This window comes from Heloderma suspectum, chromosome Z (genome assembly GCF_057233095.1).
Source record: "Heloderma suspectum isolate Gila_16-S chromosome Z, 16-S_ref, whole genome shotgun sequence".
Taxonomy (NCBI): domain Eukaryota; kingdom Metazoa; phylum Chordata; class Lepidosauria; order Squamata; family Helodermatidae; genus Heloderma; species Heloderma suspectum.
In genome coordinates, this window is record NC_139476.1 from 5,480,041 (window position 1) to 5,506,959 (window position 26,919).

Consider the following 26,919-nt stretch of genomic DNA (forward strand, 5'->3'; position numbering starts at 1 on the left):
AAACAAGATGTTGAGTGCACGTGGAGAATGGATCATTCCATCTCCTTGGGAGTAAGGTGAACCAGCCACCTCAAAAGGAATGTTTGTGCCTGTGTCAGATACTTAAACTATGGTTGCTCATTCCAGATGCAGTTCACTGTGCCCCATGCCCAGAGGATCAACAACCAAACAAGAACCATGACCACTGTATCCCCAAGATCATTAACTTCCTTTCATATCAAGATGAACTGGGGTTCATTTTAGCTTCTCTTGCTCTTTTCCTCTCTCTGATCACATTTCTAGTGCTGATAACCTTCGTTAAACACTGCAACACACCAATTGTCAGGGCCAACAACAGATTCCTCACCTACGTCCTCCTTGTCTCGCTCCTGCTCTGCTTCCTCTGCTCCTTTCTCTTCATTGGTCAACCCAGGGAGCTCACCTGTCTTCTCTGCCAAGCTGCTTTTGGCATTGTCTTCTCTGTTGCTGTTTCTTCCATCTTGGCAAAAACTGTCACAGTGGTTCTGGCCTTCATGGCCACCAAGCCAGGAAACATGGCAAGAAAACTGTTGGAAAGACAACTGGCAAACTCCGTTGTCCTGGCCTGTCCCCTCATCCAAGCTGTTATCTGTGCTGCCTGGCTGCTGACCTCCCCCCCATTCCCAAACCTGGACTTCCATTCCCTGGCTGGAGAGATTGTCATGGAATGTAATGAAGGCTCAGCCACCATGTTTTACACTGTCTTGGGCTACATGGGTTTCCTGGTGTTCATCAGCTTCACGGTGACTTTCCTAGCAAGGAAATTGCCTGACAGCTTTAATGAAGCCAAGTTTATCACCTTCAGCATGCTGGTGTTTTGCAGTGTTTGGGTCTCCTTTGTCCCAACCTACCTAAGCTGCCAAGGGAAGTTCATGGTGGCCGTGGAGATCTTCTCCATCTTGGCCTCTGGTATGGGTCTCCTGGCTTGCATCTTTCTCCCCAAATGCTACATTATTGTATTGAGACCCAATCTCAATAGCAGAGATAATCTCATAAGGAAAATGAATGAGGGGATATAATAAATCCGTTGATCAATTCGTCAATCCAGCAGTCACAATTCCCTATCAAATATCTCCAAACTAAATGTATAAGAAAGTGGGGAAATATACAGCAAAGTTTAATAACTAGAGAGGACCATTTTGAGATCTGGTATTGTGTACATTTGCACAGTCTTTCAAAGGTAAAATCAGTCATACGTATTAGATTTTTGAAGAAGTAATCACCATTTAAAAAAATTAAAAGCACGGTTAATGGCTTATGAGCCTAAGCAGGGTGACTTTTCCTTTTAAATGGAAAAAAAAGGTTGTGGTGACGTTTTATGTATATAGGTTACTGTGATGTGCTTTATGTGGGGCTACCTTTGGAGCAACCCAGAAGTGGGCCTTCCCTTTGGTGGTGCACCATGACTGGAATATTCTCCCCAAAGAAGGAAATCTTCCACCAAGATTACAATCTTTTCAGTTGCTTCTAATCAGTATTAATATTTTACTGAATTGTATTTATGTTGACAGGTTTAATTTTATTTGTGCTTTTGTATACCTTCACGGAACCCATTTGGATGAAGGGCAGTAAAATAAATAATATATAAAATTTACAACAAATCAGAGTTGGTTTAAAAAAAAAAAAAATCCTCACAGCAACACCTCACCAACTGGAAGGCTGAAATTAGGGAAATAAATCTTGCAGGACACAATACTGTGAAATGTACTTCTGTTTTTAATTTTTTTTCCCCTTGTAAATGTATCCCTATTCTCTTTTGCAATAAAAATCAGGACTTCTTTTGCTTGTCAAACTCCACAGTGGTTTGATGCCTTTTTCCCACTAGAGGAAAAATGGTGGGAAATCCCCAGTAACAATGGAATATATGAGAGGGGAAGAAATTACTGTAGTCTGATAGATTTTGTATCTAAAAAGCATTGGGCTACAATAAATCTTGTCTCTCTCTCATTTATCCCATTTTCCCATTTTTTTCTTGTTGTTTTTGGAACTCCTTTTTTGTCTCAATCAAACCAACCAAATGGTCCCAATCTTCAGCAAATCACCTATGAAGACAGGCCCCATGAGAGGTCCTCTTATGGATCAGTAACTGGTTAAAGAAACAAAAACTGAGCCAAGGAATAAATGGTAAATTCTCACAATAGAGGGATGTAAAGAGGGGGGCTCTCAGGGATCACTATTAGGAACAATGCTTTTTAAGTTGTTCATAAATGATCTGGAATTAGGAGTGAGCAGTGAAGTGGTCAAGTTTGATGATGACACCAAATTATTTAGGGGGGTTAAAACAAAAAGGGCTTGCGAGGAGCTCCAAAGTGATCTCTCCAAACTGGGAGAATGGGCATCCACATAGCAAATGCAGTTCAGTTTAAGCAAAGAGATGCATGTTGGGGCAAAATTCCCAAACTTCCTGTATACACTGATGAAATCTGTACTAGCAGTAGCTGACCAAGAAAGAGATCTTGGGGTTGCAGTGGATAACCCTATGAAAATGTATATCAAGCATGCAGCTGATGTGAAAAAGCAAATTCTGTGTAAGGCGTAATTAGGAAAGGTTTTAAAATTATAAAACTGCCAATATCATACTGCCCTTAGATAAATCTCCTGTGTGACCTCATTTGCGGTATACAATTCTGGTCACAGGAACTTAAAAAAGGATGTTACAGAGTAAAATAATCAAGGGGGTGGAGCAACTCTGTTAAGGGTAAATATTACAACAATTGGACTGTTTTAGAGTAGAAAAAATGAGTAAGTGGAGACATGATAGAGTTGTACAGAATTACATATGGTTGTAGAAAGTGGTTAGGGAGATCTCTCTCTCTCTCTCTCTCTTGGATAATACTAGAACCCCAAATCGATCATCCCATGAAGCTGGTTGGTGGAGATTCAGGACAGATCAAAGGAAGGACGTCTTCACACAGTGCAGAATTAAACTATGGGATTTGCTACCACAAGGTGTAGTGATGGCCCCCAATTTGGATGGCTTGAAAGGGAATTGGACAAATTCCTGGAGAAGGCTATCAATGGCTACTAGTCCTGATGCATGTATGCGACCTCCAGTATGCCTGTGTACACCAGTTGCTGGAGAATATGGGAGGGAGGATGCTGTTTCACTTGTGTTCTGCTTGTGGGTTTCCCATGGGCAGCTGGTTGGCCACTGTGTGAACAGAATGCTGGACTAGATGGACCCTTGGTGTGATCCAGCAGGGTTCTGGATATGTTACCCCTCTTCAACTCCTGGAAAGATGTCACATTGGGTGTTCAACTACAGACCTATAGCTTTCCCTGGCCCCACACCCTTTCTGCAACTGCCAACCATGTATTTGTTTCCTAGCTTTTTGCATTTTTCCCCCACTTGAAAAGGTTGAAATGCCTCTCTGAGGGCATAGTGACCAGCAGTAAGAACATTAAGCTAAAATATGGTGTTTTTGTTAGCTTGGCCCCACTCTTTTGCCATGCCATTTTACCTTCAGCCCTGCCCGCCACTGGGGTGCGGCCCCTGAGAGCTTCTCTGCTATTGAATTAGGTCCTTGGGCTGAAAGAGGTCCAGTGGCCCTGGAGTAGATCTCAGGGTCTTATGTTAAAGGAGATTTCAGTTAAACATCAGGAGACACATTTTTATGGTGAGAGCAGTTAGACAATGGGACCAATGGGCAGAACATAGATCTTCAGATGTTTTGGACTTCAACTCCCAGCATTCTTGACCTTTGGTTACCCTGGCAGGCGCCACTGGGAGGTGAAGTCTCAACCACCTGGAGATCTATGTTCTGCCCACCCTGACCTAGAGGGTTGGGGTGGGCCTATCACTGGAGCTCCTCAAGGAGAGGCTAAACAGCTCTCTGTCAGAAATGCTGTAGTTGCAAGACTTCCTGCACTGAGCAGGCAGCTGGACTAGATGATCTCCAAGGTACCTTGGTTCAAACTCTGAAATTTGTTGACTTCATGTGTTCAGCAGCCAAGCCAAGAATGACCGAGGTGCTTCCTCGCAAATATGTTTTCCTCTTGCCAAGATGCGAAGAGAGAGCCTAGCGCTGTTGGGATGGGATTATTTATTCCCCCTGGAATTATTCTTAAATTTTAAGAGAAAAGAACAGTAATTCTTGCTGAACCCCTGTGGATTTCCAGAGGCCACCTCTCAAGGCCATAACAAAAAAATTCAGGAAAATAAATCTTATGGAATAACATGCTTTGAAACATACATTTGTTTATAATCCCCCCTCCCCCCGTTGTGAAGGTAAAAAGTCACTATATTCTTATCCCCTTTTCCAAGAGAGAGAGGGAGAGAATATGTGTTCTTGTCAAACTGGGCAATGTTTTAATTACTTTTCCCCACTTAAGTAAAAATGGAAACTAAACTAAACAACTATGGGGCAAATGAGAGGGGAAATTCTATTGTTGGACCCCAAATGCATTGAACTACAATAAACGTTTTTTCTCTTTCTCATTTACCCCATTTGTTTCCTTTTCTTCTTCTCTCTTTTGGGGTTCCCCATTTGTTTGTTTGTTTTGTATTTGTTCCTTGTCTGTGCTTTTCTTTTCTCCACTCAGCAACATGCAATTGAAGGGAACTCCAATGTGGCTGTGTGCTCCTTTTTACACCTTTTTTTTAGTATCAGAAAGAAACCCCACAAACACATTTATCTCTCAGGTGTTGTGCGGTGGGATCCTAAGCCTGCCTACTCACAAGTAACTCCCAGTGGGACTTACTCCCAGGTAAAGGTAAGTGCATTGATACTCTTCTAAATGTTAGGATTTAAACAAGAAGTGTCTGGCCAAATGAGTGCCAGAGGAAAGCAAGTCCTTTTGGATAGAACCATATTTTGACGAGGCTGCAGTGCACCAGCCCAACAAGAGCGCTCCTCTATTGCCCTCTGCTGGCTGAGACACCTCCCTACAATTCAACTGGCATCACACCTACTACCACTATTCAATACACAAAAAAGCCTTTTGTATGTCATATTAAGGGCCTTCCATATTCACTCAAGCTCCAAAATGCCAGGATATTAGAGCTGTTAAGGAGCACGCCTTTAACAAATGCGTTATCTAGGCAATATGCATATGGCGGGCAGACAACACTGAGCTAAATGAACCAATTGTCTGAGTGGGTATAAAGAAGCTCCGTATGTTTCTTTTTAAATCAGCCTTTTAGAACCATGAGGACTGGAATCTTAAGAGTATCTCTACACTGGCCTAAACTCCCACCTTTTAAATGGGGCTTTCTGCTTCTGTTTTAAATGCAGGATCACAATGGACTCCCTTTACACGCTCTTCCTCCCCCCCCCTTTCCCTCCTCCTTCTCCCCCTTATCGGAGTCTTCCATGTGTTTCATTGGTCCAGGTCTTCTTCTTGCGACTTTTCCTTTTTTCAGGGAGGGAACTCAAGTGGAACACAAGCGGGGTAATTTGATACCTCATTATCTCTGGTCTATTTAAAATGGAATAAAAGTAACTTAGTGCAGGAGACACCCTGGAAGATCATGGTGTCATCTAAAGGACCTGCAAATTTCCGTGAGTGAGCAATCTCAATAGCAGGATAAAAGCTCTGTGTGAAGCTCTGAATTTCGGGGGGGGGGGGGACTATAGTTCAGTGGTAGAGTGCCTGCTTTGCATGAAGAAAGTCCCAGGTTCAATTCCTGGCTTCTCCAGAGAGCTGCTGCCAGTCAGTATACTGAACTGGATGAACAAATAGTTTGATTCTATATAAGGTAGCTTCCTATACTTCCATTTCCATTATGGAAACAAGAATCCTTTCCAGGCCTGTTGTGAAGGATTCCTGAGGATGCATGCAAAGTCATGCTCCGAGTGCTAGAAATGTGCTCTGTAACATATGTTATTCTTTCACTGATTCTTAGCAATACTCCTGCCCGCAGCCATTTTTTCTCCTGGGGGGCAGGATGCACTCCAGCCTTGTTGCTGGAACCGCAATCTCTTCCAGCCTGGCCTTTTGTGTTCTTCTTTGCTTTCTTAGTACCAAGGGATGCTCCACTACACACAGCACCTGCTTCTCATTCAACATCTGTCTGGGCAAAGGGCAAAGGTTTTGCCTTTGGCCAACTTTGTCTGCCATTTTGGATTTAACATCCTCAGCTGCACCGTTAGGCCGAAACCTGGTGGTTCTGGGGGCAACAGCAGCTCTGAGTATCCTTAACAGGCAAATGGGTGGATTATAGCTTTTAAAATAATAATGATTAAAAGAGACATATATACGAAATCTAAGCACATCCACTGTCACCCAGAGACCCCAAGAGTGACCCAGGTGTAGTTCCACAAACATGTATTTCCTCAGCCAAAGTGCAAAGAGAGCACCCAGGGATGTGGGGATATGATTATTTCCCTCCCCTGGAATGACAGAAATCACAGTCATTCTGGCTGAACCCATGTGGATTTCCAGAAGCCACCCCACAAGCCAATAACAAAGAAACTGAGAACAAGGTATGCTTGTATTGTACTGACTGTGTTATAAATACATGCTGGGCATTTCCAAGTTGGACCGGGATGAGAGCCAGCCCTCTTGAGGCACCAAAGTTTATCTCTACTCTCTAAACCCCTGGCTGGAAGGTGTGTAGTAGGCTGTATTTGAGCTTCTGTGCAAACTTCCTTCTGCCACTAATGGTTGCAGACCCAAGAGGAGGTCTCCTTGTGTCTCTGATTTGTTCGTTTGAGTTATTTCCCATCCTGTTGTGGATCACCCACATGCCATGGAACAGCCAGCGTGTCTTGCCAAAGGCTTTTCAACCTCAAGACCACTATTACCAGCCAGGAGACCTCATTGGGGGTGGGAATTTACCTCTCCCCTTCACTATAACTTTGCAGCAGCAATTTACAGAATCTCCCCTTGACTGGGATATGTCCATGCACCAGTGAGTGACTCTGTGTTATTTGTTTCAATGGTTTACCCTGGAGTAGGATCTCTTCTGATGTGAATCTAGATCCTTTCATTTCCTTGGGGTGGGTGGCCAGTGCTAATTCAATAACAAATCATAACAAATGGGAGATTATTCTCATGCTAGGGGCTGTTAAATGCAAGAAAATGTTACTGCAAAAGTCCATGTTTGTGGTATTGCAGAATGGTATGATTTCTCCACTACTTAACACTTTGAACCTTATAAAGATTCAGCATTAATTTAGGAACTTTGCTTTTGAAAGTATCCATCCAAAATCAAGCATTTCATGTCTCCCACTGGTTTTGAGGGGAGAATTTTCATCTCTTCCCTTGAAATAAGAGACAGGTATAGTGCGTAACTTTGGATGGATCATGCTTATCCCCCTTAATAAGTTTCGAAAGAAAATTCAGTGGCTTCTAAAGAACCCCTGAATGAATATGAAAACAGAACCAACCACATTCCGGAATTTTAAAACTAACCTGCAACCTCATAACACATGGAAAATACCATTATCCTATTTCTAATATGTTCCTTTTGATTCCAAAGGATCCTGCCTTACACTGTGTCAGGCATATGGTCCATTTGGCTCAGTATTGTTTATTCTGACTTCACACAGGGGTCTTTCTTCACCCTACCTGGAGACTGAACTTGGGAGGGGACCTTTGGCATGTGAAGCTGGTGATCTACTACTGAGTTATGATCCTTTGCCTAAAAAATAGAGTACTATTCCAGTCAGACTGCCTGGAATCAGGATTCCTGCATGGAGCAGGGGGTTGGGCACAATGGTCTTGTAGGCCCCTTCCAGCCCTGTGACTCTATGATTCCTGATTCCTCTTCGTTCTGAATAAAGGGCGGATTTAAACAGGAACATAAGAACCTGGCTTATACAGCTCAAATCATTGGTCCAGCTCAGTATGACTGGTAGCAGTTCTCCAGGGTCTTTTGCAGTCCTGCCCTACATGGAGACACGAGCTCTACCACTGAGTTTCTGTCCATCACCAGTTTAATTCCCTATACTGCTCCGCAGCAAAATCTCTCTGAGGAATTAGCTAATAAAAGGGCAGAAATTCTTTCTCTGTCTCTCTCTCTCTCTGATCAAAGGAGTAGTTAAGAAACCTGAAACAGTATGGTTTGCTTAAAACAAGCTATCTTCAAACCATGGTTTATGAAGCTGCCTTGTTATAGCAAACCATAGTTAAGTTTAACCTCAGATTAGGGTTTGGATGTAATGCTACACTGTGGCTAACAAAAAATGGAAATGGAAACTTCCAATCTTTGCATGGCTATGACAGTGGAAGTGTATCTGAGATTTACTGTGCTGCAACCTTGGGGAGGGGGCTGAAGCTGAGTGCCAGAGCCCCTGCTTTGATTGCAGAAAGTCCCAGGTTCAGTCCTGGCATCCAAGTAGGGATGGCAAATCCTGGTGAGCCGCTGCCAGTCAGTGTCGACAGCACTGAGCTATGTAGACCAATGATCTGACTCAGTATAAGGCAGCTTCCTGTGTACCTAATGCTAAACCATGGTTTAGTGTTATGTGTGATACCAGCCAACATGTAGCTGTCTACATTTTCTATTACACCAGGGTAAAAATAGCAACAGAATACTCTCTTCCTTGTATCCTCCTCCTCTTCGATGAGGAGGATAATAATATTACCAGTGCAAGTCCCATTTTGCCATGGGGGCTGGTATGATTGGATAAAAATATGTTTGCCCTTTTCCCTTGCAACTGGAACAACTTTATCATTTATTAAAGTTTGAGGTCAAAAACACGTAAGACTTTGCTGTCTCTTCTCCCTCTGGTGTCCTTTCAGCTCTTTCTCCTCAGCTTCTCTTCCTCCTACTCTGTCACCAACTGACTTTTCTCCAGCCCCTGTCCCAACACTCTGTGCCTGTCCTTTCATTGGCCCAGCACTCTTAAGAGCTCAAGCACGATTACATGTGCGTAAACACACTGTGCCCCATGCTACATTACATGCACCATGTGGGGCATATGCAATAACCTCCCCTTTGCCTCATCCCTCTCCCTTCTCCTTACCCGAGCTACCCAAAGTTCTAGCTTTCAAATTTGAATTTTCTGCGCACCTACACTGTTCAACTTTCAGTTTTTAAAAAATGGGCAAAATTGGTCTGGTAGATCTCTAGCAATAAGCCTTACACTACTGTATTCTTATATAAGATAAGCAAATCAATCTAAAGCAGGCCAGTCATAGTAGTATGGCTGCAACTGATGAGGGGAATATCTCACATGGGAACACATTATACCACACAAAATTGGATCTCCCCCTGCCCCATTGAATCTCTCATTGCAGGCCAGTGCTCAAGAACTACCAGCACATTCTAGCCTTGGCATTTGCCATCATGGAACTCTACAAGGGCCTGATGTTCCCTCATAACATTACATCGGGCTTCCACATCTAAGACAGTGACTATGCAAGTAGGACCTGTGAGGTGACCTTGGCTTTGCTCTCCACAGGGGGTGGAATGATCCCCAACTATAAATGTGACACACAGAGCAAGCTGCTGTCTGTAATTGGGGGTCTCAACTCCAAAATCTCTGAACCGATGGCATCATCTTGAGTGTCTTCAAAGTCCTTCAAGTAGGAAGCTTTTTCATAAGGAGAGAGGATATGGCTGAATCTGTCTGTACTAAAGCCCCACAGGTGTGGTTTAATTCATTTTAGTTCGTATTATTTGCTCTTCGTTGCCAGTCTTGGCCACCGTTGGCTCTTCCATACTTGCAAAACATATGAGCAAAAGTGAGCAAAAGATCAAATGAGACCTGCAAGAGATGGCAAGAAAGAAATCAAAGAAATTGGGCAAAAAATCCCAACTTCATGCATACACATCTAAGGCAGTATGGTAATAATATTTTGCATATATTTTATATTGAAATAGTTCAGCAACATTTACCCTCATTTTTATGTTGTTTTTTTGCCTGTTGGATTGAGCTTGCGCTATCACCCCCGACAATGATGTCCGCACCAGTTCTTTCAAGGTTAAGGAAGGCCTCCCTCTCCGCCGCTTGTATGGCTTGTGTGGAAATCGGGGGCACAGGACCCCTTTCAGCCCAAGGGCGGAATTCCGTATCAGAGGCACTCTGGGGAGCCGCATACCAGTAGTGGGTGGGGCCAAAGTAAAAAACAGCAGGAACAAAAAAACCGGCATTATCTTAGCTTAGAGCTCTTATTAGTAGTAACTAAGCCTCAGGGGAGGCATTTGAACCTTTTAGAATAGGGGAAATCTTCACAAAAGCCAGGAAACCACCAAACAATCATTGGTTGGGGATGAAGGAGATGAGCCAGAGAAAGGGGGTGTGGCCTTCTAGGGACTCTTAGAGGGCTGGATTGGGACCCTGGAAGGCCAGAGGTTCTATAACTCTGCTTTAGAAAGATGGGAGAAGTGGCAGAGAATCCAGTGAGCTTGACTACCTTAAACAGTGCACCAATACTAAAAAGCAGTGTGGTGTAGTGGTTAGATTGTAGGACAAGGTCTGGGGAGAAATGGGCTGAAATCCAGTCAGCCATGAAGCTGACTGAGGAAAGCTTCCACCACAATGGCCCTGAGTGCTACCAGTGGAAAGGTATCGTGCAGTTATTCCATTTCCCCCCTCCTTAATGGCTTTCTTTTTTTTCCTGGAACATTGCAGAATAAAAGCCTCATCTAGAAGTGTAACCGACTATCTATACATGTGGGTTACAGAAGCATCCCGTGTGATTTTGGGCCAGTCACTTACTCTTAGCCTAAACCACGTTTATTGTGACGATAAAATGGGGCAGAGAATCACATATGCTGCCTTAATGTAAGTGAATAAATGTTACGGTGTTTGTTTTTAACCTTTCTAAAAACATTATTTGAAGAATGTTCAATTTCCTTCTCCAGTGCTGCACTAAACATCTTTTGCGATTCCTTTTAGAAGAGAGCATGAACACTCCCAGCAGTCCTCCCGCTCCCACCCCCAGCACCCTTCCTTACAGTGGGTAGGATCCTGACTTAGAGTAGAACCACTGAAATCAATGGGACTTAGTTTGGCCATAACTAATATAAGTCCCATTTATTGCCATGGGCTTTTACTCTACATATGACTAAATGTAGATCCAACCCATTTGGTTGCCTTCTTTTAGTAAGGATATAATTCTGTTACTGCTGGATTGAGGTCAGAGCAAGTATAATAGTAGGCGAGAGTCTATTTTATAGTTCTTAAAACTCTGTCCACCTCCAATCTTTCAGCTCAGTTATGAGTCCTTTGACCTTGTCCAAAGTGACACCATCTATTTCTGTCAGATCAATTCTAAGGACACTCTGCAGTGCATGGGCTTAATCTGGCTACTCCATCATTTCCGGTGCAACTGGTTCAGGCTCATCTCCCCGGATGATGAGAATGGCAACAATTTCATCCAGACCCTAACACCAATGCTCACCCAGAATATCAGTGTGGCCTTTGCAGAAAGGACCAAGGATGAAATCTCAGAATTTCCTAATCTTGCAGGTTGACTGTTCGTTTATTACATTTCTATACCACCCCATAGCCAAAGCTCTTTGGCTTCAGTTGCACTTGGTCCCGTCTGTTCTGCATCATGACGCCCATGTCCTGATTGTCTCTGGAGATCCCAACCTTAATAGTACCACTGTCTTTGTATGAGGAGATCAACACTTCATCTGGGAAACTTTGGAGCCTGACAACTCCGTGGGAATTTGCTACTTTTGGATACCACTATGACTGGTGGAATCTAAAATCCTTCCATGGTGCTTTGTCCTTCACAGTCCACACAAGCGACGTGGCAGGATTCAAACATTATCTTTGGGCTTTAGATCCATACCAGCCCATGGGAGACATCTTTCGCCCAGACTGGTGGGAAGTTTTGTTTGACTGTGAGGTTCTGAAACCAGGTCTCATCTCATCAGACGGCAGGAGAGTCTGTACAGGGGAAGAGAAGATACAGATCCTGCCAGCCTCTGTCTCTTGAAGAGAGCATGATTGGCTACAGCTACAGCATCTACATCAATGTCTATTCCATGGTGCATTCATTACATGCCATGGTCACGACAGTATCAAGACATGGGATAGAAAGGGGCTATTTCATCAGAATGTGAATCTCTAGCAGATAACATCCACCCTCACATCCACCTTTCTCTGTGACGCGTCATTCAACTGTTCAAATTTTTGCTTTTGACTTTTATCTGCTTTGGGCAATATTAGAATCCATGAGCATGGGTGCGTAGTCTCCACTGACCTCTTTCCTTACAATCCAGCTGATCTCTGCACTAGTTCTCAATCTTCCATTTTCTAAAAACCTTTATGAATCTAATTATTTTTAAAAAGGGATACTGCATTGCCCAAGTATTTCCTTGTCTGTATTAACAGTACTAAAGTTAATGGGTGTTGGCAGCTAGCTATAATTGGTTGTCAAACCTCAACAATTGATTTACCTGCCTTTGCTGCTTAAAGATACTGAAAAGTGAGAGTTTCCACACATTGGTGATATTTTCCATTCCATTCATACCCTTCACTTCTTTTACTTTCCTTTCAGATCCATGCCTCTCTGAGCAACATCTGCTTCAATAACACTACTGGGAAAGAAATCTCTTTTTCAGAGAACGGGATGAAATCTGCTGGATTTGACGTCCTCAACTGAGTCACCTTCTCAAATAAATCTATGGCTTGATGGCAAGTTGGATGGATGGACCGAGAAGCTCCTGCAGATGCAGATTTCAGGATAAACCCTGATGCCATTGTGTGGGCTAACCAGGTGGGGACCAAATACAGATTCCACAGTGAAGGCTGAATTAGAGAATGCTGCAGTTTGTCCCATTAAAGACTCTCTCTAAACAAAAAGTAGAGGGAATCCCCTCTGAGCAATACTGATGCCAGCTCAACAGATATTCCAGGCTAGCAGGAAAAATCCAATTATCTCTCTTAAGGCTAAACCTCTTCCATTTCAGACGCTGCCCTTTTTTTGGTGTGTAGAGTTTCATTCGAGGGCACAGTAGAAAAGTTTGGGGAGGAGCTTTGCTGCTATGACTGTATTTCTTGTCCAGAAAGGACAATTCCTAACCAAACAGGCAATTTGTTCCAGAAGGATCCTCAAATAGTAGTAGTATGCATGGAAGAGTCATAGTGTGTTGAGTGGGGAGGAGTGTATTTGCAGACGTATGAAGGTATGGTGAGCTTACCAAGATTTCCCTGCATTCTGCTTTACTAGCATCTTCAGTTTTACTAGCTGGAAATAAAAAGTAGGAGCCTTCTGTTAATTCTACAGTAAATGCCTATTTTGGAAGTACCCCACAGCCTATGAGCTTTTGTGGTTGGTCTCAAATAACTCCTTTCCACTCAGTAACATTTTCTATACTCCTCTGCTCCTAAAACATCTCTCACAAAGTTTACTTTTTGTTCGTCTCCTGTTAAACTTCCCCAGCAATGTCAAGACCTCAGATCACAAACAAAATGTTGAGTATATGCGTAGAATGGATCATTCCATCTCCTTGGGAGTGAGATGAGCTGACCACTTCAAAAGGAATGTTTCTGCCTGTGACAGATACTTAAAACTGTGGTTGCTCATTCCAGATGCAGTTCGCTGTGCCCAGACAATCAAAGGCCAAATGAGAACCACGACCAGTATAACCCCAAGAACATCAACTTCCTTTCCCATCAAGATGATTTGGAGTTCATTTTAGCTTCTCTTGCTTTTTCTCTCTCTCATCACATCTCTAGTACTGGCAATCTCCTTCTCTCCCTCCTGTTCTGCTTCCTCTGCTCTTTCCTGTTCATTGGTCAACCCAGGAAGCTCACCCATCTTCTCCATCGAACTGCTTTTGGCATCGTCTTCTCTGTTGTTGTTTCTTCCATCTTGGCCAAAAACTATCACAGTGGTTCTGGCCCTCATGGCCACCAAGACAGGAAACATGGCAAGAAAACTGTTAGGGACACAACTAACTCCATTGTCCTGGCCTGTTCCCTCATCCAAACTGTTATCTATGCTGTCTGGCTGGTAAGCTCCCCCCTATTCCCAAACTTCAACTTCCATTCCCTGGCAGGAGAGATTGTAGTAGAATATAATGAAGGCTCAGTCACCATGTTTTACTTTGTCTTGAGCTACATGGGTTTCCCGATGCTCATCAGCTTCACAGTGGCTTTCCTAGCAAGAAAATTGCCTGACAGCCACAATGAAGCCATTAAAGAGTGCGAGCGTGAATGCATCTCCGGGTGGTGATCCAGAGTGTGACGGGAAAAGAGATGGGGGAATGAGTTGGCTGGCAGAGGAGGGTGCTTGCCTTCTATGAAATAGGTTTCTGCTGACACTGAAAACTGTGGGTTCGAAGGAGTTCAGTGTGTTGGGGATCAGACACCCCCCCCTCCACCTTGTACTCAAGTCTTTAAGCAGGTTGTCTTTTGTGACTAGCCACACCTCCCATGGCAGTCATTTTGTGGTAGGGCCCAGGACAGTTTCTCAAATAACCAAATGTGCCACAAAAGGTTGCCCACTCCTATCCTTTCTCTCTTAGTTCTCATTGTGGTGGCATTCAACCATTTCAGATTGCAGGTTGGGGAAACCATGATGGAATGTGCCACCCCATGCCAAAAATTTCCCTCCAGAAATTCCCTCCCCCTTGGGCCTGGCTTTGTGCATTGTCTGTGGGCTGTCTGGTAGCAATGCATTCACTGTCCTGATCTCCACCATTAGAACTTCCTAAGAGCCGTCTTGCTTTCATTTGCATTCAGACCCAGTCAATGCAGCTTGTGGGAGTCCTGTAAGTTAGTTCTGTGCTGGGTGATGGCTTTTCTTTTGTCTATCCTGAACTGGCCTTGGGAGAACTGCCTGCCAAGTTCTCCCAAGTGACCTTCACGGAAAGGCTTGGGCGCTGCACAAGAACACAACTTACATCATGCCTCCTTGCACAGATCCCTCTTGCCTCCCACCTGGTCACTCTCAAGTGCCTGAAGTCCATTGTTGAGGCATCTCCCTTGCTTTGCATCATGGTAGCACCCCCACCCCTGGAAGCAACCTTGTAATGTGGAAAAAGGGATTTGAGTTGGAGTCCATTTTTGCTTTATGTAACTGCAGGTCAACAACAGTCCACCTTTAACCATCATTACCTGAGGAACTGCTGCTTCCTCTGCTGTGCCCCTTTTTTGATGGTAGAATCCACTCCTTATGTACATCATTCTTGTGCTAATCTAGGAGTTTTTTTAATGAGGCCAGGTTTATCACCTTCAGCATGCTGGCGTTTTGCAGCATTTGGGTCTCCTTCCCCACCTACCTGAGCACCAACAGAGAAGTCCACGGTCTTCTCCACCTGGGCCTCTGGCACTGGTCTCCTGGCTTGCATCTTTCTCTCCAAATGCAACATCGTTGTAGTAAAACCCAGCAGTGAAAGCCCTAAATATGGTGAAGCAGTACTCATTTCATTTTTGGGGCCTGCTGAAAACATTTTTATCCCTGACTGACCAGCCAGTTTTCCTAGCATAATTTTATTTCAAAGATTGCAACTCTATGTTTTGATTGTTTTTTCTTATTCCTTTTTATAGTTCTCCACTCTGTGTTTTATTGGACATAGAGTGGTATATAAATCTTCTAAGTAAACAAACACTCTCAGGAATATTCTCATTCTTCTTTCCAGTGTTATATGCAGAGATGGGTAGAATCACCCAGGAGTTAATTTTCAAACATTAATATAATTAAAATTAAAACAAATGTATCCTAAAGACCCTGTTTGTTTAGAAGTTTTCCAGATGTTTGGCCCAATCCAGGTAAGGAGATTGACACATATAAACATAGCATGCTGGATGAGGCATTGTGGGTGTAAATAAGATGCACACCCAATTACGCACCTGAGTATAGGACACAGTTACATTCATCGATCCATGTTCTGGCCCCACTGTCACATTTTTGGAAGGTAGCTCGGCATTCAAAACAGCCCCTGAACAGCATGCAGATGAGTCACCCAGCACCCACTGCTGTGGTCAAGGGAGTGCAGTCAAACCAGGATGGCTTAGGAAGCATTGCGGTGCTGAATATATTGGTGGCTAATTTCATGTACATCTATTGGTCCGCTCCCCACCCCAACGTGGAATAAAACTATGGTCCAACACTAGTGAGGCCAACTCACGCGCTGGAGCAGTCCCTACTATTTTGCGTGGTTTGTGTCTTTTCCCCCTCAAACCTCAGCACTTCCTGTCTGGACCTGAACTGCGTATCACTCCTTCTAATAGGAAACTCTGCTGCCGAGTGCCAACAGGATTCCAGCAAATACAGAACCACTGAGAAATGAGAGGGAGAAATGAGAGCACAGGCCCAGGGGAAGGAACCCCAAGACAAAACGGTACGCCAGCCCTGATTTAAGGGGGGGGGGAGGCACCTCTGAGCGTGTGCGGCTTTGCATTTTAAGCTCACGGACATCGCAGCACCTTCATGACTACAGGAATAAAATGGGAGTTTGCTTCTGCACCTGCAGTTCTCAGGGTTGCCCTTTGGGGCTATTCCCGTGTTTCCCAGGTATGATACTGGCAACCCTTGCCAAGGAGTGGGACTGGGGCATCCTGGATGCAAAGCATCAGCTCCGCTGCCGAGGTACGCTCCCTGGGGCTTCCACTCCTCAAGCAAGTCTACTCCCAGCGCCTTGCCCCATTCTTTCATGGATACACAAGCACACCGTCATTCTTGTTCTTCTTCTCTGGAAACACAGTCCACTGCTCCAGTGCTGAAACCCACGCACGCCCTTGCTTTAAAGAGAAACAGAAGAAACAATCCTCTTATAAGAAGCCCCATTCCGTGTAACAGATTTGGACTGGCTCTGACCATCATGGTGAAATGTTAAGGACCCTCCCACAAAAACTAAAACCTGAAAAGAACAGTCAAATGCCTCTCGCATTTCGTTTTTGAAAACTGCTGCACTCCATGATTGCAGCAAGTAACAATGCAGATGGTATACGTATGCCGTGAGGATTGCCAGCCTTCTTTCGGGGGGATACACATGCAGGAGGGTGTCCCGATGGGCTGCGACCACCCGTCATAGGCCCCGTTTCTACCACAGCTCATGGCTAGGGCAGCAGGGCTGGCACGGGTCACTCTGTCATCAAGACTGTACAGGAGGGAACTCATCACTGCCACCAGCTGAAGTGGCACAACGGTTAAAGGGGAGAGCGGACCTCTGTAGCCAGGTTGGCCTGAGCTCTGCATGGGGTCTGTGCCAGCAACCAAGTTTCAAGAATGGGGGTCTCTCAGCTGGAAAATCCACAAGAGGGCAGTTTCTAGAGGGCAGAGTTAAGGTGAAAGAGCTGGCTGGAATTGACACTTGCGAGGAAGGGAGAGGCACAATATTCAGCTGAGCAAAGATCAACAGGTAGGTGTTAAAGACTTTTGATTTTGCATCAAAGCAAGGCCCACCACTGGGAAGCAGCTGCGTTCAGGATGACCTCTGCAGCCAAGATTTTAAGGTTGGACCATTCATATCTGGACTGGAACACAAGATCTGTTCCTTAGGAAAAGCGATGTTACTTGTGAAGTCGAAAATCAAACTGAGCACCCAGGAGCCAGCTGCTTCGTTTCGACTGCACACCTGTGTGTGTGCTGCAAGTTGAGCAGGGAACGTAGCACAGGCTGCAGAACTCCACTCCTCAAAAAGCTCGGCTTTATAACGTGTAACCCCCCCTCACACACACAACACCTCAGAACAAGTGTAGTGGTAATACCTGCTAAACTCCCAGAAGCCAGGGTCTGTTTTTTTGTTATTGAGGATGGGGCAAGGCTCCAGTGCCCTCCATAGCTTCAGGCCTCCCCTGTCACTAAGATACTAGACTCTATTATGCCAAGAGAAATTATAAAACATGTTCAGCACGCATCAGTTACGAGTACCTGGAGCTAATAATACATTCCCACCCACCCCTTAAAAAGATATCTTACAAAGAAATCCATTTTAGAATGCAAAAAGAAAAGAAAGACAGCCTGTGCTGTGCCAAAATAAAAGTACTTTGGTCAAGAAAATATTTTTAAAAACACACACATACAGACAACCCATTGTTCAACCTGAAGAAAATTCTGGATATTAACTGCAAATCCTATAAGCAGCTTTGTTAGCTGCATGCAGGATGGCAACCAGTTGCCACCAATTCAGTTTAGGAAAACAGGTGCTCCCAACTTCAGCACGTCCCCTAGAGATAGCGGAGAATTTCTCCTTTTAATCGTCCAGATTCATCAACATCAGATCACTGACGTTTCCTTTCAGGGGTGTCAGCCAGGGCTGGTCCAAACCATTCTGGTGTCTAGAAAAGGAAATCCAATTGGCACCCTCCACTATTTAATGCAGGGGACAACACGGGCACATTTGCCACTCTGTGGGGGCAGAGAATTTAGCTTGTCAAGAATCTCAGGCTTGTTTGGTTTTTTTCTTTTAAGCAGGTTTAGGAACACAGCAAGCTGCTTTATACTGAGTCAGACCACTGAGTGGCAGGTTTCAGGCAGGATCCCCCCCCCCCCCCGCCAGCACTACTTGGAAGATGCTGGGGACTGAATGTGGGACTTTCTGCATGCAAAGCAGGGGCTGTACCACTGAGCTACAGCCCCTCCAGCAATGGCTGCAAAACTACAAGAACAACGTTGGCAACAACTGGCGAAATAATCAGAAGGCAGAGAGGTGGTCAAGTAAGATTTCCAGTGGTCAAGAAAAGGGGTTCAGTGTTTTGTCCCTGCCATGACCAGCAAAACCAAAATTACACAAAATGATGCACATTTGCCCACTTGCAAGCAGAACCCACCATTTCGGGGAACAGAGTTACTTTTTTCTCAGCACAGCCATCTATACAATCCCTCTGCTCTTTTCAGTTCCCATTCATTCCAATGGGGCGTGCAGTAAAGACACTCCTGGTGGTGTGTTGCCCGTGAATCATGATGCATTTCTGTTCTGTTTCCCTTCCTGGTGCCCAAAACTTGTCACGTGAGCATGCCTTGTGATGGGACTGCCAATTTAAATGTCCAGCCATATGAGCCAATACACTATAGCAGGCAGTTTTGGACAAAGAGGAGGCCTTCGGGCATATTTCTGAGAACACCAGGCACTCAAAAGACACAAGGGGAATTCAACTGCGATTTAGACATCTTGATAGCAGCGTCATACTTTATTTAAAGTAAACCCATGTTAAAAACAAAGTTAAAATGAAAAAAGTGGTACCTGAAAAATAAATTATTTTGATATAAAACAAAATCAATAACTTAAAAACATGCTAAATATACAAAAAATGTCTTAAGCATATATACTGTACAGTATGGGGGGGAAACCGATAAAAGCCTTCTGTTGCACAGACAGACGACTTTATAAAAACAAAAAAGAAAAAAAGAAAAAAGTTACACCAGTTAAAAGGGAAGCCAAGTAAGAGTAGAGGTGCCATTTGCAGCCCACTGAATTTAATCACAAAAGGAAAACTTGCATTGGTGTTAATGGACGCGGATGGCACCCACCCAGAGGAACAAGAGCTATTTCAAGTTACGGGTCAAATAAAAGATGCGTCTTAATTCGAACATCTTCCCTCCGTTTCTTCTTAAATGATCTCGTGAAAAAAGTTGCTTGTATTGTGTAACGATTTTTTGTTGTTTAAAGAAAAATCAAATCATTCACGAGGAGAATTAACTTTTCTTCAGAAACGTGAACACAAATAACCAATGGGTGGCATTAGGTTGGCTGGATTTTGATTTGTTTTTAGCTTCGAAGTGCAGAAATTCCACTCAACAGAAACAAAACACAAACAAAAAACAAACAAACAAAAATTTCCAGTAAACCTACATGTGGAAGTTGTCAGTGGGATGGAACTAGGCAAGGCAGCCGGGCTGATTGAAAGCAGCCAGGGCCAAAGGCAAGCCCGTCACTGTGGGATGCAGGATGCACAGTTCGAGCGTCACACGGATCATGTTCATTTTGTTTGTTTCTAAAATCATGCACTGGGGGAAATATACAACTTACTTATTCTGAAAATAGATGATTATACTACATGTGAATGCTATGAATAAGAAATGGCAGATATCGTATCATGTACTTGATTTTAAACTAAAAAGGAATGTTTGTCATGAATTGCAATGGTCACTGATTTTTTTTTTAAAAAAACCTCTCCATTACACCAAGTACCTGTTGTTGTTTTTAAATGAAGGAAGCACAAATAGGGTAGATCGCAAAATTCATTGATTTCCATAATACTGGGGGTGGGGGAGAGACACCCACAGCATATTTCTACATATGCAACACTTTATGAATTTTGATTCCTTTTGAGGGACTGCTGAGGCTGGGAGGGGTTTTGAGACAGCTGCCGCCACTAAAAAGCAGTCCACCACTTGCATACACCCAAATAACTCTTGCAGCTGGATGTGGAGGATTCATAAACAGCGTCCTAAGTGGCAAATCTATTTCAGGAACTGGGCCGGGACGGGGGGAGGCGAAGCTCTTCTCTCTGTCATCAAATTTGTTTATTCAAGAGCTTCTCATCCATGGTGGTGGTGGGGAGACTAAGGTGCATTGTAATTTTTTTTTAAAAGTGCTTCCTATTTTGGGAACCGATGCACTAACCTAATAGAGGCAGCATTACGAAAACACACTCCACATTCGTGGGAAACATGGAAATCACTGCCAATCATTCCTCTTACAATAATACGTCATAAAATGGTTTCCAGAAAATGTAAAGCCATTTGGACTTAGTTTATCAGTGGGCTTTAATTCCCAGCGTATTTTTTTTTTTAATGTTAGAATGAATATATTATTTGGGGATATCCTCACCAAGGCTATGATGACACATGATTGTAAGAACTGTGCAAAATTTAACTTAACCTAGAACACAGTCAGATACAAGGCCTTGAGACGACATGAAAGTGCCCCCCCCCCCACCTTGTTAGCCCAACAATGGGAAACTACTAATGGCTAATATAACAGCAAAGGGAATGTATACATCAAATGTTAACAGTCAGAAATGTTGGATTTCCCTCTTTTCAGGAAAGGGGGATGTTGGCATTTGAGTTTGCACCAGACTGTTAGCAGTTTTCTACAGAACATAACTACTATATCATCTCCCCCTCCCCACAAAAACTGTTGAAGTGATCTGCGAACCTAATTTACCAAAATAAAAAAAACCCAACCTGTTCCTGTTAGAGGACACAAATTCGCAAGTCTTTAAAGAGCAAAAGAATCCAAGACATCTGCCAATTTGAGATTATGTAAACCGCTACCACGCACTGGCCACCTACTGTGAGAAGTATTTCAATCATGTGAATTGACTTTCTCTGCCAGTGTCTTCACAGTGAAGAAGTTATACTGGCTGGGGAAAAAATGGGGCTGTTCATTGCTCTAGGTAAGCTGGCAATTCTTTGGAATTCAGTGGCTCATGTGTCTCATCCAATCCAGCATGCTCTGGGGGACATTGCAGAATCTCGTATGGTACCAAGATGAAACTGTAGGAACATGATAGGTAGAAAAGCCAAGAACCTCTAGTCTGGACCCCAACATAATCCAGTTTTCTTACAGTGCTCCATGGATAAAAATGCAACAGAAGCTGTTCCAGGAGATGCAGAACACAGAAACAAATATCTATGGACTTGTGTATCAAGGACATATCTAATTCACTTTTCAACTGAGCACCAATGACGCCTGTTTTCTACATATACATACCCAATGGATATGTTTTTGCTTTCCTGGAGTTGCAAAAAGTTTACATGGATCTAGCTCTGTAGGGCAAGAGGCGAGGTTGCTTTGTCTGCCCAAGAGGGAACCCCATCCTCAGCTGGGAGAGAGACTAACTCCAGAACCTTAACCTTTAGATGCAGCTTTTGCAATTGGCTTTTTTCAAATGCTGAATGTTATCAACAAAAAAGGTAATTTTTCTGGTTAAAAAAAAGCAATCTAATGAGAATACAGCAAATGTAACTGAACCTAGAGAGTGATCACACACTAACAGGATCCCATGCCATGAATTCTTGCAGCCTTTGACTCTTCAAAAGACTGTCGTCCGTGTCAGATTCTGAAAGGGGCCTTCAGGGCGGTTTTGCCCCAGAGTGTACCTTGTCAGGAGTCCATCACAGTACTTCCTGGAGCTTGTTGAGTTCAAGAGTTGAACAGAGTTACTAAGAACTGCAAGCGACCTGGTTGCAGGCTGAGCAGAGCATGGTTGAATCAGGGCCCTTTAACACAGGCCTGGGCAGATGGCAATTAGGAAAGATCATAATCAGCCAGGATGGGGGAGGATTCAGGAAATATACTTAGAAGATGGTCTACCTGGAGAGACAGGACTAGGCAAAGAGAGGCAGTGAGAGGTTTTTTAAAAATACAGAGCACATGACAGCCTATGAGATCTAAAAATGAGTTACTGATTAGCCTCACTGCTAGACTCTTCCTGCTTCCTTTTGCAGGGATTGATGGGAGGGAGACCAAAGATGACCAGTCCTAGGTGAGCTTATCTGAAAGGCAACAGTGGAGGATGGAGGAGCAATTCCTGACAAGGACAGGCAAAAAGAATCATCACACCCACCATGCCAGCACAGAGTATGGGTCAATTCCATATAAATCTGTTTTAAAAAGAGAAATGAAGGAGAAGATCTAAAAGAAAGGGATGTCATGAAGGCACCACAAAGGGGTACTTCCTACTCAAGACTACTGAATGATTTAAAGAAAAATAATTTCCAGGGAAAAGCTCTGTACAGCAAGCTAAAACATGGCTCTGAAAAGCTAGATTTAACTCAAAGAGCCATGAAGTAGTCTATGAGCACAATCCACAATCTTCTGAGCTTTAGCCCCACTGAAATTAATGCAAACTGTGCAAAAGGACACATATTTCTGTGGGCCTTGCAAAGGAGATTTTCCCCTTGGATTATGCCCTATTCTTCTAGTGAGATCCCCAGTGACTGCAATGAAGAGAATCCTGTCATCTGAGTGAGGGGCCCCCCCGCAAAGTTCCTCAAATTGGTATACAGCCTTGGTTCCAAACACCTGAACAGGCGCTTCTGAACACAGCACCAGGTCAGGGCCAATCTGGAATACAAATATACAGTATGGGAATGGAGAATGGGCATGCTGCTCCAGAAGCAAAACTGAACATATGCTGTCTGGGACCAACTAACACTGAGATCGGCACACAGCAAAAGCCTGGGTAGTTTTAGGAGTTAAGCTTGAGAAGTCCACACTGATTTAAAACAAAATACTAAACCAGCAAAAAGGTTAACTCGAGCTGTTCTATTAATTCATCCTTTTGGTTATGTCCAAGGAACAAGGAGAATACTCTAATAAGGAGGATTTTCTGAGCAACTGCTAGAAGTTACCAAAGAGATGATGGGTAATTAGGAGAGCATTTATCCCAAATAAGAGGGCCTGCTTAGTGCAGAAGAGCAGCATTTAAAAAGAAAAATTCAAGGGGTAGAACTAACAACATCCATTTGTGAACCTGAATCCAAGAAACCATACACAGCTGACAGGAGCCCTGCCCATAACGGGAGGATCCGCTTACCAAACTGCGTAATGGTGCATTGGGAGCATGGAAGCCAAGCAGATATTTTGAGAGATGTCTGGTGTCCAGCTGTTGAAAGGATGCAAGGACAAGGTTTCGTATCTATACGTTGCCTTCGCACAGTGAAGGAAGAGCTCTGCTCAGATGGCGACACATTTGTATAACTTTTTCTTTCTTCAAAAGGGCAAAACGTAAGGCTGCAAGAGGTGGCAAAAGAAGGTACAAGGTGGCATTTACCACAAATGGAAGGCTCGACTCCTATGAGCACCTGATATGAAAGAGGAGCGCTCCAAGCCAGGAAAGGTGCCAAAATCTTCGGGAACAGGAATCTGCAGGTCTTGGCTGTCAGAAAGTCCTCAGAGCACCTTTCTGTTGGCAGGTCAGATCTGGAAAATTGTATGGGGCACCTGGCAAGGGGCTGCCTGCAGGCATTCTCAAAGGGCACGCAACCCTCATGCCATCGGAGTATTCCTTGAGCCTCATGGCCAGACCCCCAACATGGCAGGGGAGACTTGGGATAGTAGCTGGAGGTCAGCAGAGGCCAAGCAGTCCTGGTGTGGAGCTTAGCAGGCGCAAGAGAAGGAACAGAGCGAGCAGAGGATCCCAGCATGTAAACATCCACAAAACTGGGCATGTCTGAGCTGTTCGGCCAGCTTGCACAGGATGGCTTCCCTAATGTGTGGTGTGGCATGCTTAAAACCATTCATTAGGATTGGAACATATTTCCCCTTGAGCGAAAAAAAGGGCTGCTCGTTTTCAACACACCATGGAACTACCACCTACATATGTTGCTGAAAATCCAGTTTAAACTATAGAGCCCTTCTGAGCCACTGAAGCAGCAGCCTGCCGCAAACCCTTACCCTCACTATGTCAAAACTGCTTGCTAATGCTTTGCATATGTAAAGCTAACTTCGTACTGGTCAGTTGATTGTCGTGTTACTTTGAAACACCAAATCATTCCTATTGGGAAAGGGATTGTTGTATCTTTTTCATGTTGGACGCTGTGGAATATGGAGTTGGGGGGAAAAATTAAAATAACAAACCAAAACAAAATTTGAGCAAAACCAAATCAAATTTAATTGGTCTTAAATGCAAAAGTAAAAACAAACGAAAACACAAAAAAGCAAAAGAAAATTAACAGAACTCAAAGTTTCAAGGCAGCCTGAAGAAAACTTTGGGGATTAATTAAAATCTTAAGTCTACAAAAATCAAAATTTTGTCTCTCTTAAATCTCTAAGTTGCAAGTTTTAACGTACGTTTCTGCTGAAGTGTTCAATATGTAAAGCTATTTGTCAGAAGAAAACCCCTATCAAAATAGGAAAAAATAATAATCTAGTACTTATTAGAAGGGATGCAAAAAATTATGATGCTCAAATGTTTGTAACAGTTTTATAAAAAAGAAATCTATGAACTCAATAAGTCAAACTAAAACTTGTATTTGAAAGAAGGTTAACGTTAAATCTTGCCACATTTGTTTTACCAGAAAGTTAATGCACTGGGACGTACTACTTAGAGGTAAGAACTCTGAGGAAGTGGCAAAGGTGGATTTGGAGTTTCCTTTTTCACTCTGAAATCTTCCCAGAGTTTCTCTTTGAAACTCTTTGGTCCTTTCTTATTGGAAACTGGGCTTCTGAAGGAAAAAAAAAGAAGGAAACTAAAAGGTTTTCCAGTTTGACATTTTGCTATCAATCAACTAATTTGGTCAATGGTGTTACAAAATGCAGGCATAGTCTCATTCACCAGACTTTCCTTCTACAAATTAATTGTAATTTGCAAGTTACTGGATAAAAAGCGAAATTTGCTACTAACTAAAACTTCAGCTTTGCCCCAGGGTACTGGGGGTAACATTATACTGAAGCTTGGATGAAGTCCCAGTCTTGGCAAATCCATTCAGTGAAATCAACAGTGGTCTCTTAATGGATAACATGCCTTATAATTTCACTGCCAGCCCAGAGTAGTTGGTACCATTTATTTAGATTTTGGGGCTCAAGATCAATCATGAACAGAACCACTTAAGAGGGAAAATAGAAAAACTGAGAACATTGCAGGACTTAAAAAAAACACCTGACAATCAAAAACCCGAAACATTTGAACATATTAGTGGCATCCCAGAATACAAAACCCCTTTCCACTTTCATTTTAGACTAAAGACAAACAACTTTGTGAAAATTGGTGCAAAAAAATGAGTTGTACACTAACCAAAAAAAAAAAATTCAAACTTTTCCGTCACTCAGTTATCTATTCCATACAAAAAAAAAAAAAAAAAGCCACGAGCGAAGTTATTTGTGGGACTTGTTGGTTTTGAAGGAAACCTGCAAGATTTTGTCCCCCAGCCGGTAGCCGTTAAGACTTGCTATGGCCATGGCGGCTTCTTCATAGTTTGTCATTGTCACAAAGCCAAAGCCTTTACACTTGTTGGTGTTGAAGTCGCGGATGACTTTCACATTAGTCACCGCACCAAAGGGGCCAAACATCTGCCAGAGGATTCCCTCATCGGCATCTTGGCCGAGGTTGTAGATGAAGATACACCAGCCCGAAGAGGAGTTTCCTGGGACATTTACACCAGAAAGCCCACTCATGTGATCTACACCCATAGGAGAGAACCTAGCAAATAAAAAAGCACACAATAGTTCATGTAAACAAAACAAAAAAAAGTCAGTTCAATCAAGCAAAAAACTCAACAGGGAATCAAGATTAGGAATGCTGGTGGGCATTCTGACAAGAGCGGGCTCGAGTCTACCAAAACTTATGCCACAATAAATCCACTTGCCTTTATGGCACCACACATCTCTCTGCTGTTTTTACTGCACTCTACTAACATGGCTAACCCCTCTGGCACTGGTCAGACTGATGGCATCAACCAGGAACATCTCCTTTACAGGTCCCAGTGGAGTGAACAAGAGCAGGAACAAGGCACAGGCTGCTTTCAGGCTGCTCCTGTCCACACCAGCCAGGCTTGCATGTAAGTTTCCTGGAGACCGTGCCCAGCTGTGTTATGGTGCCAAACACCAGGTCAGGGAGGTGCTGATGCTAAGGCACCCTGAGCAAAGGGCTCATGCCTCAGTGCTTGCTGAACCGTGGTGGCCAGCTTACGTGCATTCCTGAAATGGCCCACGAGGAGCACCTGCTCTGCAGTGTATGGATTGAGGGGCAGAGGATGTTAGACAAAGGGCTTTAGCTTGATCTCCTTTTCAGCCCCCACCAGATTCTACCACTTGTGCAGATCTACCTGCACAAGGATGCAATTTGGGCCAGGTGACCTTTCAGTTCAAAGTGCTCAGTAGGAGGTAATGAGACAAGTGGGAAAGTACTTTTTTCCCCTTTAAAAGTGGCAGGAACAGGAAGATACCTACAGGAAAAGGATGGGTGACATTCCCCTCCTTCCTTACTCCATTGTATTGTTGCCCCTCCCACACCGCCCCCCATCCCAGTAAGTCTTCCCAGGAAGCTGCACAGCCTCGGGCTTTTGGACTTCTTTCTCCAACTCACTGATCAGTTTCTGGCTACTTATTTCCCCCCTCTCCCCCTGACCTAGGAAGGGGAGGCATCGCACAGTGTC

General features: G+C 43.7%; 2 protein-coding genes across 6 annotated transcripts in view; one reads left to right on the plus strand and one right to left on the minus strand.

Annotated features, from left to right (window-relative positions):
- LOC146333553 (vomeronasal type-2 receptor 26-like) overlaps nt 1–1,695 on the plus strand; it is a 12,156-nt gene extending 10,461 nt beyond the window's left edge. Inside the window, exons 7-8 of the mRNA XM_084825655.1 lie at nt 127–998; nt 1,630–1,695. Coding sequence (XP_084681781.1) covers nt 127–998; nt 1,630–1,695 — 938 coding nt within the window. The remainder of the gene's footprint in view (nt 1–126; nt 999–1,629) is intronic.
- The window catches only part of LOC146333554 (ELAV-like protein 1), a 52,199-nt gene continuing 26,157 nt past the window's right edge, over nt 878–26,919 (minus strand). For 4 of the 5 annotated variants that reach the window (XM_084825901.1, XM_084825904.1, XM_084825902.1 and 1 more), the window contains one exon: nt 15,182–25,964. In XM_084825901.1, the coding sequence (XP_084682027.1) occupies nt 25,640–25,964 (325 nt within the window). In that variant the 3' untranslated portion in view covers nt 15,182–25,639. Of the gene's footprint in view, nt 25,965–26,919 lie in introns of all 5 variants that reach the window. The other variant, XM_084825905.1, reaches the window with a different exon arrangement.